This window comes from Rhipicephalus sanguineus, chromosome 10 (genome assembly GCF_013339695.2).
Source record: "Rhipicephalus sanguineus isolate Rsan-2018 chromosome 10, BIME_Rsan_1.4, whole genome shotgun sequence".
NCBI lineage: Eukaryota > Metazoa > Arthropoda > Arachnida > Ixodida > Ixodidae > Rhipicephalus > Rhipicephalus sanguineus.
The window spans coordinates 122,466,778-122,485,878 of record NC_051185.1 but is presented as its reverse complement, the minus strand read 5'-3'; the positions used below and the strand labels follow the sequence as shown (position 1 = coordinate 122,485,878).

General features: G+C 45.6%; 1 protein-coding gene across 1 annotated transcript in view; it reads right to left on the bottom strand.

Moving 5' to 3' along the window:
• LOC119372409 (putative protein kinase C delta type homolog) overlaps positions 1-19,101 on the bottom strand; it is a 559,671-nt gene that overhangs the window by 64,132 nt on the left and 476,438 nt on the right. Inside the window, 2 exon segments of the mRNA XM_037642881.2 lie at positions 1,780-1,871; positions 7,772-7,945. Coding sequence (XP_037498809.1) covers positions 1,780-1,871; positions 7,772-7,945 — 266 coding nt within the window.

The window sequence follows — 19,101 nt, the reverse complement described above, 5'->3', positions numbered from 1 at the left end:
TTGTATATTGTGCTGAGCGTTTATATGCCTGTCATGTGGTCGCACTTATATCGGGCGGACCGGCTGCTGCCTGCACGGCCGGTTGCGAGAACATCTTTCAATGTACAAACTTTAATGGTGGCTTTTTGAGAATGCAATGGAAAACTTGTGACAGCCAGCGGTTGTTCGAAATGTACAGAAGCATAGGCAGAAGCAAGGATAACTTTAGAAGGGACATTACTGAAGTAAAAGAAAACGAACAGCTCGTATGATATCTTCTACAAACAGAGCAGGAGCGGACAACGGACAAAAGATGAACGTTGTTCGTTGCTGCGTTGTTTGTTGAAGGTGGATTACCAACTAACCCAATTTCAAGCCTTGGTATGCTATGTTGTACCTAAGCAAAAACACACACAAAAGCTTTCTTTTGCTGCGTTTGTACACACGGAAATCTTAAAACTGGTATGTTGTAAAGACCAGTGTAAAAATTGGTTTAGCGCACTGATTTGCTCAGATTACGCTGATGTCGATTGTGCATAAAGTAGCCACATGTTCACAAGAATGGAGTGTGTGCTTAAAAAAAGCGCCCGTATGTGTGTGTGAGCGCGTGCGTGTGTGTGTGTGTGTGTACAGTGGAATAGTTCGCTTACTGTAGTGTGTGTACAGTGTGGATGTTCGTACAGTGATGCTACAGTGGAATCTTATAGGTCAAAAAAGAAAGGAAGGAAACTGTGGGGCTTGATTAATGTTAATCGCAATCTTGTGAAGACGTGGGTTTCAGCACCCCCTGAGGCCAGCAGCTTTTTTCTCGCGTTTCATTACTTCTCTTACTATTTTGTTTTCATTTTAGTCAGGTAAGTAGTAATAAAAGCCAAATGTTTACTTCATTCGACGGAACTCAGGGCAAGTTGATAGGGCTCCAGGGCTCAACAGACTGTCACGGCTCACGGTACTTGGTCAAGTAGAAGCTCTTGGCTCACCGTATCCTCATGATGAGTCGTGACTTACGCTGCCCTTTGAGGTCGTTTGCATTTAACAGCGGTGAATAGACTTCTGGCGACTGTGATTTTCAGGTTCGCGTTATGTGGACTAGAGTTGGCCACTCCCCGCACCGGGTACAATGCGGCGTGAATCTTGCTAAATTTTGTATATTTCGGCAAGTTGATGTAACAGTAGGTAAGTTCCACTATTATTTTCTTGATCCTCATAGTCTTTTGGTTTCATTATGATTTTCTAAAAATGGACGATATCGGGAATTTGCTTAGCAGGGTCGCTCAATAAGCTTCATTGTTCAAATGTTGATGTGAATAGCCTAGATTATTAAAATATTGGCCAGAGAGTACAGCAGGAAGCTATCCTCTTCGCTTCTCTTTTCTTAAAGTGTGTACGAAAGTAGGGTACATGTTGAACTGGGAAAAAGAGAGAAAAATGCCTCGATTGTGAAAAGCTTAACCGGAACACATTTTGTCCGTAGGTTTCTTTGAACGGCTGTCATGAATACCGCAGATAACTTAGTACCGACAAGAAACATGTCAACGAAATAGGATCAGTGACATTTTGAAAGAAATTGAGCCATCATTCACACAGCCCGATGTGAAGAAAAAGCGACTGAACCTTTAAGTGTAATGTAACCTGAGAAATGCGCCATGCGCTTGGCTCGCACTGTAGATTTATAAACGTTGCCTTTTAACAGTTTCCAGCCTTGAAATATACATGTACCGGCCCGTTAACGTATGATATTAACGGGAAACCACATGTTTTACAGTTACCGCGACATACAAGGCTATCCTTGGTATTCACCTTGCTCGGTCTTGGTCGAACCTCCCAGACTGTTGGATGTGGAACATCAGATCGCCTCCATTCAGGAACTCCATTACAAAGAAGAGGTGGCTCTGAAATAAACAAAAAAGCAAAAATAACATTGACATGATTGACGTGCAAAGAGGAGGGAGCTGGCGGTGCGCCAGAAATGTCTCGAAATGAGTTATATATTAGGACATTATGACAGTTTGCCGCACGAAATGTAAAATATCTGGGTTTAACTTGCCTTACTTTATTTTCCTTTCTGTGCCCTTAATTGATACTTGTTTCTGTGACCCGACACAATGTTTTCTGCCTTGAGCGCATCCGCGCGAGCTAACTCCAAATTTCAGTTCATGTGGCCTTTGCTAGCTCTTTTTTTTCTACATGAGCAGTCTCCACGTTACAGTATTTTAATATTGTGGTGGTATTGTACACCCATATCAAATAACATCATCATCATCACCATCATCAAAATGTTGTATCGGAAGTTTTCTGCACCGATCGTCGACCTTTACCAGCGCGTGTTTGTGGTAGCCTGCCTGTCTTCATCTGAAATAAGTGTTTCGGTTTTTCAAAAGACACAACTGATCATGACGCCTGCTGCACGAACCTACAGCGAAACGCAGCGTTCAATCACATTGTAGCTCGTTTCTAAGCGGGGTGTAGTCGACGGTGTAAATCTTGGAATTTGAATTAAGTCACTGTTAGATGAAGATGTGCAAATGACAATTTAAGAATACACCAAAGTAGTTTCGGAGTCGCTTGCCTTTCAATTTATTCTCAACACGTTCTACCACAAGAACTCGTGTTATCTTATGTGGCCGCTCAATAAGTCATGCTCTGCTTATAGCGAGGCACGCCACACAGCTTTCAAGAGCCCTCCTATGCATCTACACAGAAACATTTTCCACACGTCTCTGGAATAAATACGCGCACGGTACTTCCTTCACATATTTTACGGCAAAATTCAACCATTTAGGAAAGGACTGTGTCTCGCTTTCAGGGCTGGGCAAAGATACTTTGAAATTGTATCGCGATACGATACAAGATACTGCCGCAATAATTGTATCCGATACGATACTTGGCAATTGTATTTTAAGATACTTCGATACATTCTCAAATTTGTTATTATAGATCCATATAATGTAGCAGCAAAAGCTTATACACGAAAATGCATGCTTGAAAATTTCCACACTGTGACCTGTTTTGTTTCACTTGAATGAAATGTCTGTTAGTATCTTAAAAGTTTTGCCCTTCTTGCTCAAAGTACATTCGTTTCCTTCCAGAACAACTTATTGGGGCTTGTTTTAGCTTCTTCACAGGACAACTCTTTATACCCTTCGCAGACAGCGGTTCTGCTTATCATTTTTGCAATTGATGGGAGTCGCTGCCCAGCTTGCCGACCAGCTAGCGGGTTGCCATATAATCACAATAACATCAATAAGAAGCCTTCGCACGACGGCACCAATACCGGCGTGGACTTCTACCTTGTCCGTAAAAGACAGTTTGCACAATACCGTATATCCGGACAGGTGTACAGCAGCAGCGACTTTTTTTTTTTGGGGGGGGGGGAGGGGGGGTGGAACGCATGGTGTATACGGGGTTTGAAACCGTTCGCTAGTGGCCCGGCTGGCACACATGACCGTCTCCGTGCCATTTTCTAAATAAGTATGTTCGTGAGCTACACATACATAACTGGTCTCAACTTCCAAGCATTTCTTTCGTGAGGAACATGTGGTCACCATGTGCTGAAACATAACCGTGGAACAAAAACTCTATATTTCAATCCGCGTCCAGATTTCACTCGTTGTGTACATCAGTATCGATGTTTCTCGAATCCTTAGTCCAAATACCCTTCAGAAATAACCTATACATGAGATATGGGAAAGGCTTCCTTTCAAATGGCAACGTCATTTTGGTCAAACTCTCTCCGACCCCACCATCTTCACTGTCCAGGCCCTTGGAACTAAATTTCGCGACTGCGGCCCGCCGGCTATAAGCTGAGTTTGAGACCCCTGGTGTATACGCAGATGACGTAAAACTAGAATGAATTTCCATGTTCTACTTAGCTGCTGGCGTAAGGGATTCTTTGTTGACATACTCCCTAACGTGCAATATTTTAGCAATTTTTCTTCAACGAGAGAACATGTGCAACACAGAAATGTCTCAGATACTGTATAGTTGCACAAAGCGTCGCAGGACACCGCCGTTATTCGCGCTATTGCCGCTTATAGCTCCCATTACGTGGCGATTAGAAATACGAAAAATATTTAAGAAGGCCTAAAAGAACAATACAAAGTAAAATAGAGAGGTGGTTGTGTATCAAACATTCACATTGAATGAGTACAGAAAGACAATACAGACGGCGCCCTTAATAGCCATGAGCATCAAGTATCGCGAACTTACCTGTTCAGACAATAGAAAATTCAGTGGCTATGGAAAATTGCCTGAAACGGCTCTTTGGGACGCTCATGAGTAAAATGGAGCATTCAGTAAAACAACTTTTCTCGAATCCCCTTCCTAACATCTTAAAGACGGCTCCTAATGATTTCCAATATTATAATGCAAACTCAATTTCGCTATTTTCTTAAGCGGTAAGCAGAATATTTTGTACTGTATACTCAAGGCACGCCCACATAATATATTTGTTTTCAAAATCTCCTTGGCAACGTGTAAATGCGTAAACAGTAGTAGAAAGAAAGCAGACATAAGAACAAAGCATAAATCTTATTTTGGGAGCGCGTTACAAAAGACATACTGCAGTGACCAGACCGGATAAACAGTGCAGAGACCTAATAATAATATCTGGTGTTTAACGTCCCAAAACCGCGATATGATTATGAGTTACGCCGTGGTGGAGGGCTCCGGAAATTTCGACCACCTGGGGTTCTTTGACGTGCACCTAAATCTAAGTACACGAGCCTCAAACATTTTCGCCTCCATCGAAAGTGCAGCCGCCGCGGCCGCGATTCGATCCCGCGACCTTCAGGTCAGTAGTCGAGCGCCATAACCACTAGACCACCGTGGCGGGGCACAGTGCAGAGACCTAGGTAATGTATGTGATGCAAAATGACAGCTAAGAAAGCACTTGTGCTAATACTCAAATTATGATTTCATAAATTCGTTGAATAAATGTAGATGGAAGTGAAAAATACGCTACGCCAAGATATTTTTTGTTAGGTAAACGCTTGCCCTATTGATCTAGCATCAGTACCAGTGGTGCCAAAGTTTTTAGAATCTTATTTGCATATCAGTTAATTCATTGCATGCAATTCAAACTTACATCCACGAGATCCTTCAAATCGCTGAAATGTAAAATCCACGCGACGCAAAGCAACCCCATTCTTGCACGCATCACATTTCGTTCCGGAGCAAGACGCAAGAGAGTCTTCAATAGCGGCACTGTAACAACATCAGAATTTGCGCGATATACGCCGCACGCAGTGGAGTACGCGGCGCACGACAGTGGCTAAGAGAAAGTGTCGCGGAATTGGCGCAACTAAGAAAAGAAATCGAGAAAACAAAAGGTACGTGGGCTGGGCGCAGACGTCCGCGTGTTTGTCTTCCTGATCTTTTACCCTCACTCGATGACTCTGGCGTAAAAATAAAATAACGTCGCCGCTGCCTTTAGACTACGTTAGCGTTAGCGTGCGTCTCAACGCTAACGCTAAAACAGAACGCGCTGCGTGCCAACTGGTGGTCTTTTAGTACAGCGGAAGGCATTCCCGCTAACGCTAACGCAAGCACATACGGCGCCATCTAGACATAAAAACACTAAATGCACCTGTAGAATCCACAAAAGCGCCACCAAGTCGAGCTGATCCAAGTCCCCACTGTTGCGTCTCCATGTCGCGTTTGCAGAAGTGTTGATTTCTGACACACTGGTTTCTGTCGACATGCCGCGTTCGAGAATTCTTCAAGACCCCTATTACTTGGCCTTTTTAAGCTGGGACGCATCACGCGTCCACATTCATGCACTGCCGCGAAAGGCATGAAGGGAAACGACGCCTGACATGTATCTGCTTGACTTGTGGCCGTATCTTGGAAAGAGGCGACTAAGACAGCGTCGCCATCTCTGCGCTGCTACAGAAAACATGAGCGAACCTTACAAACAAATCTTGCTAAGCCTTCTGCAGCGCAAATCCACTTTGTATCTCAAAAACGGAGGCTATTTTATCGGCGGTAGACGGTTGGCGAGCCTCATTAACTCAAATCTAAATGAAACACGAACATTATTAGGGAATGAATAAGTTTATAATGCAGGACGACGGCTACAAAGATTCGAAGTGGACGGCTCTCTCTTCAACAGGCACCGCCATCTTGCCTTACGTACGGGATCTCTTGCGTGCGTTAGCGTTGAACGCTATATTCCAGAAATAGCGTTCGTACGTAAGAGCTCGGGCTACGTTTACGTTCTGCTCATGCGCAGTTAGGAGCACGCAACGCTAACGCTAACGCTAAATCCTTGCGTTTGCTGTTTTCCGCTATACTAAAACTCGCTATTCAGATGGCTTAGTGGCACCAGTACCAGCTTCAGAAGAGGAGCTTGGCCAGCAGTTATTGTTTCGCGCGGTTGTTTTGCGATAGAAGTATCTTGTATCTTAAGATACACGATACATTATCGAATGTATCGGAAATACAGATACAGATACTCGTCTTTCGAGACGTATCGCGATACAGATACAAGATACCCATAGAGTATCTAAGATAGTATCTAAGATACATGTATCTTCGATACTGCCCAGCACTGCTCGCTTCTTAAAATTCATCTCTGAGTAGCATGCAACGACATTTTTGCTACCTTTATCCATGTACTCGACAACATCGTCTTGAGTTTACAATCCCAGTACCTCATTAAAAGACGCATATTTCTATTACGCACATATGTGTCTAATATTGCCTCTAGCAGCAAACACTTATTTTGCTGATCACAGCCTAAGATGGAAGCTCTTTTACTGCTTTTCTATGAACCGATGTAAGGAAACATTTCGGATTAAAGAATGGGTCGATCTGAACCTCGTGAGCTGATTCGGATTAGTGAGCCTAAAAGGGCCAAAGCGGTAATGTTCGACTGCTGAAGCTTTTGAATAATTACCAATTTTAAAAGTAAAAAAGCCACACAAGAGCTGAAAGAACGAAGCTTAGGCAAATCCATGTGCTACTCATCATTCCCATGCTGGCTGAAGCGCCATGTGTTGCAGCTCCGGTACACACTAGCGCCACATTTCCCTCTAGTGTACTATTATGAAACCCTAATGGCACAACAGCGGTCCCTGGCGTAATTCTACAGCGCGAATCGACCAGACAAAAGCATTACGAAAAGTATCGCGACGAATGCTTATAATAAACTAAGTTTCCGATGATGCATTATGCCTTCACTAAGCCGCCCGAACTTTAATCCCATTTGAGTGTTCTGGCTGTATCCGTACAACGTAAGTGAAACGATGAGCAACGCGTGGCGCAACAATATTTCGACAAGGCTTGCAATGTGGGCTTGTTGGTGAATCATCTGTGCAACTTTGGTGCAGAGCGAAACGACACACGGACACGAGAAGTCACATAAGGGCACCAGTGCCACAGGTCGGTAAACTCACTCATGAGTTGAAGCATTCAGACTCAGTCAGACTCTGATCGAGCGGTAAGTCTGAGCCTGAGTGAGTCCGGGCGAGGAATATTTTGGTGAGTCTGAGTGAGAGCTAGGCCGGTTGAGAAAAATTCTAGTGAATGTGACTCCGGGTGATGAGTCCAGATGAGGAATATTTTGGTAAGTCTGAGCCCGAGTGAGCCCTAAGCGCAAAATATATCTTTTTGAGTGAGTCTGCGTGAGCTCCACTTTTTACCGACCTAAGGCTGCCATGCAGCGCTGCAAGCAACAACTATCAAAGTACCAGTTGTTGCTAGTAGCGCTGCGTGATGTCCTTATGTGCCTTCTCGTATCCGTTTGTCGCTTCGCGCTACATCATAGTACTAAAATATTTCGCTCGCTCACCTGCGACTGGAAGGTACAGAATAGGTTGCAGAGGAACGGGTGCTGCGTGCCCATGGCCAGCACTCGCCTCTCGATGAGCGTGCATTCGACGTCGTCGTCCTCCAGCACCACGTCTTTCTTGAGGCATTTGACCGCGTAGTGGCGCTTGGTGCCCTTTAGCTCGGCCAGCAGCACCTGCGATACAGGGCGGTATACATGTCTCCGATACCTAATGACAAAGTGAAATGCCTCACAATGCGTCACTGCGGTAATAATAAGAAGAAAATACTACACTGACGTCGAATATTCAGAATAACAAACCAGTTTACTTCCGACTCACAAGTTTGAGGTACCCCAGGCAAGAAGCTGACACAAACAACTTGACAGGACTTGGGGGCCAACAGAGAGGAACAGGCGGCGGATTTAGCGTAATGCTAACAATAGTAAGTAAATGCAATCGTAAGGAAAAGTGAATGAATTTGCTTGAGAACAAGTACAGCCTACATCGCTGAAACTTTCTCATAAATTCATAAACACAGCAGGAAAAAAATGCATGGTTGCGTCTTTGATGATAACCATGAAGTAATCAATTGAAATTTTACGTAGGCTCATAAGAGAACAAAAAAAAAATGTGTGAGACAGTCAGGCAAAGGCAAAAAATTGGCCGCGTATCTGCGTGCTTCGCTGCAAATGTTGTCTAAAGACGATAGAAGAGGCGCTGCGTGAGATATGAACGCCATCTGGCAATACGTCGGGAAACGTGAATGCTGTGTTGCGGGCTGGTAGTCCCGGCGCAGCAGCAGGCAAGACCGGCGGTGACCAACGCGACCGGCGGGGACGCCAGCCAGCCCGAACACGCGGTTTGGCGCGAAGCGCCGAAGCAGAAGAAACGTCCGCACTCAACGAGTACTCTCCACACAATCTTTTATATACACGTCGCCTGGGTAAAACAGGAATGCCAGAGCGGCGCCCCATGGCATTCGTACAGTGCAATAGAGAACCGAAACCGAAACACAACAATGAGCTCGTGCAGAGGGCACGGAGGAAGGCAAGTTTCAGCGCAGTCGCATTTTCAGCGCAGCTCAAGAAACTAGGGTCTTTAGAATTACGTATGTATGCATTTTCTATTAAAGGGACACACTACCTAATGCTTACCTAGTGATGTTGCGCCTCAGATATGCGTAATGTTTGCTTTTTGATCGAGAATGTACACAAGTATGAACCTAGTGAGCCGTTCAAGATGGCTGGCCCTTGGGCAAGTGGTTCAACTTTGGCCGAGTGCCTGAATCGAGTGACGTGCCGACAAACCGAAAGACGGACCAAAATGTCTCCGTTTAAGTATCCCAAGAAAGACTATCGTCTTTAAAAATCGCACCATCTCCCGCTAAAGGGGACCATGAGGCGATGCGAAGCAGTGGTTCGTCATGTAGAGCCCGCGTTTCAGAGGGGGGGGGGGTGAGGGGGAAAGGAGAGAGGGGAGGGGAAAAGGGAAGGGGAGGAGAGAGGGAGTGGAGAGGGCTTGCGCATGCGCAGTAAGGGTGGTCGCGCCGCACACTACCACCACCACCGGATTGAACTCCGCTATAAGATGCTTCACATCTAAAAAAATATGTATCATTCCCCGCGGAACACGTGAGAGCTGAGGCTGTCCGCCACGCGCTCTTATGCATGTTCCGTTTCATAAAGAGTTTCGTAGTAGTTCTTTGGTAGTATAGGTACAGTCAAACCTCACTATTTCTAACTCGGATGAATCCAACTATTCTTTATATCGAACTATTTTCAAGCACGACGATTATTTATCCTCAATGCATAAGAAAATGTACTGCTACAGCGAACAAAAATAGGCAGAACCGCTACAAACCGCGGAAATATAGCGGCTACAGAAGAAAAAAAGAAAAGAAAAGAAAAGAAAGAAAGAAAGAAAATTCCCGTGTATTGCCGTGAAGCCAGCTTTCTTGTATTACTGTGAAGCAGGGCCGTAAAGCCAACTTGCGCGCCAAAATTCGCATTGAAAACACGGCCCATTCCTTAAAATTCGTATATCGAATTATACGATATATCGAAGTAATGTCTGTCTCGTATTTTTTCTTTTTTGCGAGTTCGATATATGTGCGTTTGACTGTACATCGCAGGGAGACAAAATGGCACGAACAGCGCATCATCCGCATCAGGAAGCACATGTAGGGACTGAGTGAGCGGACTCGAAGCGGCAAAAAAATTGCTCATTCAAGCGTTGAATGCACAGAGGAGATTTTGACGTCCCGTCTATGCGCGCCAAGAAAAGTGAGCGTTGGCATCACCATACGACGTATTTATGACGTCAAATATCGCCAAGATTTGTGACGTCTCATCACTATGAGTTCGTCGTGGCGCCACATAACATGACGTGGCATCATGACGCCGTCACATGACATTGTCGCTTGGTCAAAGGTGGGCCGATCACGGAGGCAGTGCAAAACCGTGTTAGGTGCAGAAAGCTTTTGGAGGTGTGCGGTGATGGATCATACATCGACTGAGAAGAAAAAGGAGAAGATTGCTTTCGTCTTCGAGTCGTCTTACGGGAATGCACAAGGGACCCTTATAGTTTTATTTTTTGATATTATTCAAGAATATTCCAGCGGCTAATAAGTTCATTATTGTCCAAATACTTTCGAATGTAAATCTTTGCTGCGAACAAGCAGCAGAGAAAACGAAAACTAAACAAAACAGTCAAAGGACCCGTCATGCACTTGCCTAAGACGACTTGAAGGCGAAAGCCATCTTCTTTTGCGTCTTCTTCTCCTTCTTCTCAGTCGATTGCACTAACGCTCTCTTCACCCACGAAGGTTTTGTGCATCTAACGTGGCTTTGCAGTGCCTCCTGGATCGGAGGCGTCGTGGCTTTTTTTTAATCAGTCAATCAAGGAGAATTTTATTGCATCATAATATGAAAAATGCGTACAGAAATATTTGGATCCATAGCCTAAACGGCTAGTGATGGGTTGCGGCACTGCCTCCGAGATAGGCCTACGCTTCATGATGACGTTATCATGTGATGTCACGGTATGTTACGTCACAGTGACATCATGATGATTTCTCAAATTTTGGCAATCTTGACGTTATGATGACGCCTTATGGTTACGCATCACTCATGCTGACACCGACGTCGTGGTACACTGACGCCGACGGCCAATTTTCTTGTTTGATGAGGCATTAAAGAGTTATTGTGGACTACAAAACTCCGTGATGCGAATTTGGAGCGTAGCAGTACGTCGGCGGTGCCTAAACTCTGGCGGCGGTTGACGAAGCAGTTCCAGCGCTTCCATAGGCTGCGTCGCTTATTGTTCAGAAAGAAAGCAAATGTAGCTTATAAATGATGGAGGTAAGTGTGACCGATAGAGTTACATTGCACTACATTTTAAACGCAAACGCAGCTGTATCATAAATAGTGTTGCGCATTTTCTCTCGCTAAACTCTGCACTTCTGCAAGGTCTGCACTTGAGCAGAGCGTTGCTGAAGTTCGAAAGTTCTAGCCGCATTTCATGAACGGTCTTCAGACACAAGGTCCACGGACTGCTGAAACAGTGTTTCTTCGCGGCAACTTGACATTTCTCCTCAGGTTACAAGAAAGAGAGAGATAAAATATGGCAGTACCGAAAAACAACAACAACAACAAAAAGCATGGGCGCGTCTCTATGTATTTATTGCTATTCACAGCACGAAATGTGCCCCAGCAAGAGATTGAGAGATTGCGCCAAGGACAAACAGAGACACAAAATAACGAAAGGTAGGTGTGTACAGAAGCAAAATAAAATTTGGAAAAAGAAAGGCGTAAGTGGCTGAGCACAGCAAGTCGTTCTTGCGCCGCGCAAAAAAAAAAAACAAAGAAAAAAGGAGCAGTGACGTAGTTTTCTCTCGCGTGAACACGTTTGCACTTTGCATAACCCCGCAAAGTATAGCGGGCTAAATGGCGCGTGAGATATGCACGATGTACGAGACGTGCTATCCCTTTTGGACTGCAGAGCAAAGTTTAGGGTTGGAGGAGGTCATCGTGAGTCCAAACTGTGCAGTCTTGCAAAATGAAAGGAAAAAAAAGTGCTGCCAGTTTCACGCCGTGCAAACCGCCGAACAGCGAAGCTGTTTCCCACTTTCACTCGGACCTCCGCAGTTCCTGCTTTATTGCTAAGTTTTGTGTAAGTTTCTTCCTTCTTGTTTAGTTTATTTCGTCTGAGTTAGGCGCGTGGTTACGGGTCGACGGTTTAGACGGCGTGAAACTAGCAGTACTTTATTTCTAGATTTCCCCGCACTAACTACGTAGGTGAGACATTAAAGCAAGAGGTTCGCACAAAGATTTGTGTTTAATCACTTTTCTTGGTGCTTTTCGCGCCTCATTGGTTCCCCCCCCTTTTCCGTAGAGCATCACTCTCGCACCTCAGGTCAAGTGACCAGCGTTACGTTACGTCAAGGGACCAGGGTAGACTAAGAGAGCTTCGATGTAAAAAACTCACAGGGTCTTATGCATTCGCCTAAGATGACAAGAAGGCGAAAGCCATTTCTTTTTCTTCTCTGTAGATGTATTGGTCCTGCCCCACCACCCCCCGAAGGCTTTCTGCACCTAACGTGATTTAGCACTGCCTCCGTAATCGGCCCACCCTTGGACAAGCTGGGATGTCTTGTTACGACGTCGTCATGTGACGTCATAATGACGTCATGACGACGTCATCACATGATTTTCTGCATTACTCGTGTTGTCCCCGACGCCCCGGACGCCGCCGACGCTTTTGATGAGGCTTCAATTTTCGCTTTTGATGAGGCATTTAAGGCTTCAGCCTTAAAACAGTCCGGGCTGTAGGCCACTGTTCAGAGGCGAAAAAACAGCATTATTAGAAAACACTGTTGTGACGGATTTTTTATATGCGAAGCATCCTATAGCGGCGGCATGTCCCGCGGCGTCGTCGGCGTCCGCACTCACACTGCGCATGCACAACTCTCCTCCTTCTCTCTCTCCAACAGCTGCGCGTTACTCTCTCCACTTCTCTCCTACCACCTTCTTGCGCTTCTCCTGCGTTCTCGCTTCTGCTCTCGCGGCGCATGCGCTACTCTTCTCCTCTAGTCTCCTCTCCTTCAAGTGTGAATATAAAGTGGGTAGAGCGCTGCGCGCGTTAAGTCCAGCGCTTGCTTCGGTTCATTCCGCTTGACTCCGTTGATGCTTCCGAGGAAGTGTGATGGTGACATGCCGAAATTCTCTCCTGCGCAACGCCGCGATGAGCGCCAACGCATGCGCGTCCCGTCCCCCTCTCTCTCCTCTCCTACGCTGACCCCCGCGTTCCCCGCTCGCCCTGTGAGAATTAACGGCCAGGCTAGAGGGAAATTGTCTACAGGTCAAACGCAACTAATCACGGAGATTAAAGACCTGAAGTCTCAGATGAAAACAACCGACAAAGCTATAGCTGATCTGAGCGTGCGTATGACTAATCTCGAAACGCACTACCAAAACCTAGCCCTCTTGCGTTCTGATATAGAAAATATGCAAAGTGTTACTGCTTGCGCAGCACAGACAATCCAGAGGCTAGAAACGCGCATTGATGATGCCGAAAACCATTCCCGGCGTAACAGTCTACTTTTTTATGGTATTCCTGAGTCTTCGGGATCAGAGTCGTTCGCGCTTTCAGAGAATATAATCATAGATCACTGTAACAAACATCTTAACATTGCGCTTGACGCGAAAGAAATCGAGCGCGCGCATCGCTTGGGTAATCGTACAACTGGTCGTAACCGCCCCATAATAGTTAAATTCTCTTTTCACAAAACAAAAGAACAAGTCCTTTCCAACGGGTGAATGTTGAAAGGGACGGGCTTCAGTGTTGGCGAAGATTTCACACGTAATGCCCAAAGTGCCCGCAAACACCTAGTTGCTTTTGCACAAAGCAAATCTGCACCTTATTCTCTGCGCTTTAAAAACCTTTTCATGGGTGATAAGCGCTATGCTTATGATGAGCGTACAAAGAGTGTAAAAGAGGTGCAATAGCAGTTGCCTGGCCGCAAGTCACGCCCTCGAGCTACGGTACCGGAACGAGCTAACCTTTGCCTTTCCGTGATCTATGCCAACGCACGAAGTTTCACTCCTAAACGCGATATCCTGTCTAATCTTGTGTTGTCGTCCAACAGCAATTTACTAATAATAATTGAAACATGGTTGACTGATGCTATTACCGATACCGAGGTAATTGCAGATCTGCCGAACTTCTGTCTTTATCGGAAGGATCGCAAGGCCTCACGAGGTGGTGGTGTGCTTATTGCCGTGCATCAGAATATATATTGCTCTCTTGTGACCATTGAAACTAACTTAGAAATGATATGGGTAATCTGTCGCGCCTCACCGCAGACAGTCCTTTTGGGCGTTTGCTACAGGCCGCCACATAACATTCCTGATTTCGCGCGCGAACTTAATAACATCGTATACGAGCTTAGCAAAAAACACCCCAACGCAGATGTCCTGCTTTTGGGGGATTTTAATTTCCCGCAAATAAGCTGGAATAATGATACCCCTTTATTCACAGGGAATGATGCTGCCATAGATTTTGTTAATGTGTGTCATAATCTCAGTCTAACTCAACTTGTCTTAGAGCCCACGCGGGTTACAAAAGATACCTCTAGTATACTTGACCTTATACTAACCAGCCGCCCCGGCAGTCTATCACCATTAACCTACCTCCGCGAAGTAAGCGATCATAAATTAATACATGCTGTCTTCACCTTCCAACCGATACGAATACTACAGTCGGACAAATCTATACGCCTATATCACAAAGGGAATTACGAAGCCATTAACTATGAGCTGGGCGACTTCTTTTCAACCTTCGAGGCATTATTCCCAAAGCGCACACTTCAGGAGAACTGGACGCTATTCCGAGACAAAATGAACGAACTCGTAACCAAATATATTCCAAGGCTAACAATACACACGAATCAAAATAAGCCATGGTTCACGAGAGCTCTAAGAACTCTTGAAAATAAAAAGAAGCGTCGCTTCCGTTTAGCCACGCGTATTGGAAGCACCGAGGCATGGTCAAACTACTACATGGCGGAGGATAACTACTTGACTGCCGTTCGCACTGCTAAAAAACATTTTAACATTGACCTGCCCCAGCTACTTACTCGTAATCCTCGGCAGTTCTGGCGTGTTTTAAATCCCCAGGAAACCCGGTCTATCAGTTTAACGAATACAGAAGGCGCAACAGCGTCGGATGCCGAGTGTGCCGATATCTTAAGTGCAGCATTTTTTTTGCTGTATTTACGAAAGAAACTACCACCCCAGTTGTTCTGATGCCTACTAACACAACATCGCAGATGCCACCTGTTTTCTTTTCTACTGATGGTATACTTTTACTCATTGAAAAAAGCAAACTGTGTACTTCTTCAGGTGTAGATGAAATCAACTGAAAGATTCTAATGAACACTAAGCAGGTATCTTCAGCATGTCTTACCCTATTGTTTTCTGAGTCATTGTCTACAGGTACCTTACCATGTGATTGGAAAGTGGGAAAGGTCGTTCCAGTCTTCAAAGCAGGTAACAAAGACTCCCCTTTAAACTACCGCCCCATTTCTTTCTTGCAAAATCATGGAACATGTCATATACTCACACATCATGGCTTTTTTGGATTCAGTTAATTTCTTTCATCCTTCTCAACATGGCTTTCGTAAGGGACTTTCTTGTGAACAACAACTAGCAATTTTCCTTCATGATCTCCATGCTAATCTTGATAACAACGTTCAAACAGATGTCATCTTGCTAGACTACTCAAAAGATTTTGACGTTGTACCTCATAATCGTTTACTAATGAAATTATCTGTGTTGAACTTAGATGCTCACGTAATACAATGGATAAAAGAATTCCTAACAAACCGTTCCCAGTTTGTCCTTGTAAATAACCACTCATCCAAGCCCCTTCCCGTTACTTCCGGCATCCCCCAAGGCTCAGTCTTAGGACCACTTCTTTTCCTAATATATATTAACGATCTACCGCAGCATGTGTCTTGTCCTATTCGTATGTTCGCTGACGATTGCGTAATTTATCATACTGTAACATTTCAGACCAAGAATTTCTGCAGAACGACCTTGATAACGTACACAACTGGTGCAACCGTTGGCAAATGGCTCTGAACGCCAAAAAATGTAAATTTGTTTCAGTTTCCCGAAGGCGCAATCCATTCCTTTCTACTTACACAATCGCAAACATCCCCTTTGAATCAGTTACAACGTATAAGTATTTAGGTGTAATTCTATCCCACGACCTTTCCTGGATTCCGCGTGCGACTAACGTCATTTCATCAGCAAACAAGACATTAGGATTTTTGAAACGTCATCTCCGTCACGCACCGCAACAAGTCAAACTTCTCGCGTACAAATAATTTATCAGACCACAACTAGAATATGCTGCTGCCCTCTGGAACCCTCACCAAGCATATATCATCAGTGCACTTGAATCAGTTCAGAACCGTGCCACAAGATTCATCCATTCTTCATATTCATATGACGTCAGCATTTCTCTCTTAAAAGCAGAATCAAACGTATCATCCCTTGCTTTTCGTCGTAGTGTTGCCACGCTCTCCCTTTTTCACAAATTCTTTTACAGCTCGCTAAACCGTTCCCCTTACATCTCGCCATCATCATCACGCAAGTCTCATCGCACTGGCCATCAATTGCAAGTAACCCGTCCTCGAACACGCATTGTCACATTTCAAGCCTCATTTTTTTCCTCGGGCTGCCAGAGACTGGAACGACCTGCCTCACCATGCTGCTGCCGTACCAACTCATTCCGAGTTTCTGGACACGTTGCAAACCTGTATTACACCATAACAAAGACCCGACGCGCGTAGCGTTCCTCTTCGCGTTCCACGACGCGAGGTCGGTAGCATGCCCAACGAACGCCAACGGAACGCGATCGTGCAAGTGCTCCGGCTTCGCATCGCCTCATGGTCCCCTTGAACGGGAGATGGTGTAATTTTTTATTCCGTTTATACAACCAGTAAAGGATGTTAAGTTCACAATTCTTTACAGCACGTTAAGCTACGAACGTCGGCTTTATCCAACAAACAAAAATCATTTTATTAGAATCAGTTCCTCAAATCGGATCGAACTTTCCCATCCCAAATATTCTGCTCTTGGGGGCTTCCTCTTTAGGATATTTAATATGGGCATTCGCGCATCTGTTGAAAATGTTTTATTCACATCATTACAATTTGCTTGCAAGATTTGTAACCGGACATGTTATACTTCTCGCGATCAACTCAATATTGCTCCTTAGTGGTAGATAAACTCTAAATGTGACTGATTATCTTAACTCACCCGAACCTTGACAGCGTTCTTAATGTCTTTGTGGGATATGCTAAATGAAGTCGGCAAGAGCCCAGACAAGGAGAAAAAAAATGTCACATTTCGCCACAAGGGTGAAGCAATGAATGCGACAGCAACAAATCCGAATGTTATATGAAGTAAGGCTAGCAGCGAACCCTTTAGGATCCAATTTAACGTAACTCTACAAAACGCTAGCGTATACGGGAATACGGCGGCTCCACGGGGCGAAGTGGTTTTCGTGCTGCATGTCGCCTCAACGCGAAGTAAGCGGAGAGAGCACAGAACGTACAAGGATAGGAGCCGTCCACTGATGTTTGTCGATATAGGGCGCGCGCGACCGCGACCGTTTCATCGAACATGGCTTCGCACTTGCTGCCCGAGCGATGCAGCCCTCTCCCTCCCCCCCCCCCCCCCTGGCCTCAGCGTTTCATCTCTGCTTGAGTCCCGCCCGTCTGCAGCCTCCGCAAGCTTTCGCTCGCACATTGAACAACGACGCGGAGGACGATGTGATCGATTTGGACTTTATACGGAACATGACGGCGACGGAAGAAATGGGCCTCGAGTGTCCATGCAATTGTTTTCGCAATAAAATTTACTTGAACATACTTTGAAGCTCTGTGTTTCTTTGAAACACAGATCACTTTTTCACGACTGCGTTAAATTTGTAATGTATCACGAGCAGTGTGAGGGAACACACGAGCGCGTAGAAATATGCCTCAAACCCCAGTTCAACCAATACTCGCCTGGCACTGTCAAAAATAAAATGGAATGGATTACGCGTTTCCGCGAATGAATGCACAACTTTATTTGTCCCTGGTTAACGGGAAGGGGGCAATGGGACAGAGGGTGGGGGGAGGACCTACTTGCAGTAGGCCCTCTCTACCCTCTCAGCCCACTCCAGGATGGCCTCCTAAATGTCGGGCCTCGAGCTGCGCAAGGCAGCCTCCCACTGCTCCTCACTAGAAATTAGGCGTGTCAGGAAAGGGGGAAGAGGGTTCTCAGGGCAGCGTCACATGATGTGGTTTAAGTCTGTTGTAGAAGCGGCGCAGAATTTACAAGAGGAAGAAAGTTAACTGGAGGGATAAATGCGGTGTAGGAGGAAAGGGGAAGGAAAGGTGCGAGTCTACAGCTGTCGCCACAGAATTTCGCACTTGCGCGGGGATTTGCGAATGAGTGGCGGAAAGGTTAAGCGTTCTAATCGGTAGTGTATGCAGATGTCGTGGAATGAAATAAGCCGACACCGCGCAGTAAACGGTGCCTCCTCCGTAGCGAGTTGCGACACGTCGAATGCTTGTGCCCGGACTGTAAATCATCGGGCACTGGCATGAGCCGTCTCGTTTCCAGCAAGGCCCCCATGCGCGGGAGTCCAGATTAGTGCTACAGTTTGATCGAGGGGATGGGCCAAAGCAGGGAAAGGGCTGGCTTAGACACCCTGCCCGCTCCGAAATTATATATTGCTATTTTGGAGTCACTTACGACAACAGATGAACTCGGGATTGTGAGGGCCAGGGCTATGGCCGCCTCTTCGGCCTCCTCCAACAAAGAGGCATGAATGGAGGCGGCCGCAGCGACCTGGCCGTGAGAGCGGATGACTGACATTGTATAATAATTCCTGTTCCCGTAATCGGCGGCATCAAAATAGAGCACATCATTTGAGGAGGAGAATTGTTTTTTTGATAGCCTTTGCGCGCTGCCGCCTGCGCTGTTTGTGGTGCACAGGGTGCATGTTTTTGGGAAGTGGGGGAATGTAGAGGTTCTCGTGTATGTGGTGTGGAATGGTGTACTTAGCTTTGGTGATGGGGGCCGGAGTGACACAAAGTGTTTGTAGAATGTGTCGGCCTGTCACGGTGTTAGAAAGTCTGTTATACTGCGATGCAAGATGGGCTTCTGTGGGTTCAGCAAGGATGTTGAAAGTGCCAGTACGCATAAGTCTTTCAGTGGAGGTCCGTATGGGTACCCCCAAAGCGAATTTGTAAGTTTTGCGTAAAATGATGTCAATCTGATCGGATTCTGAA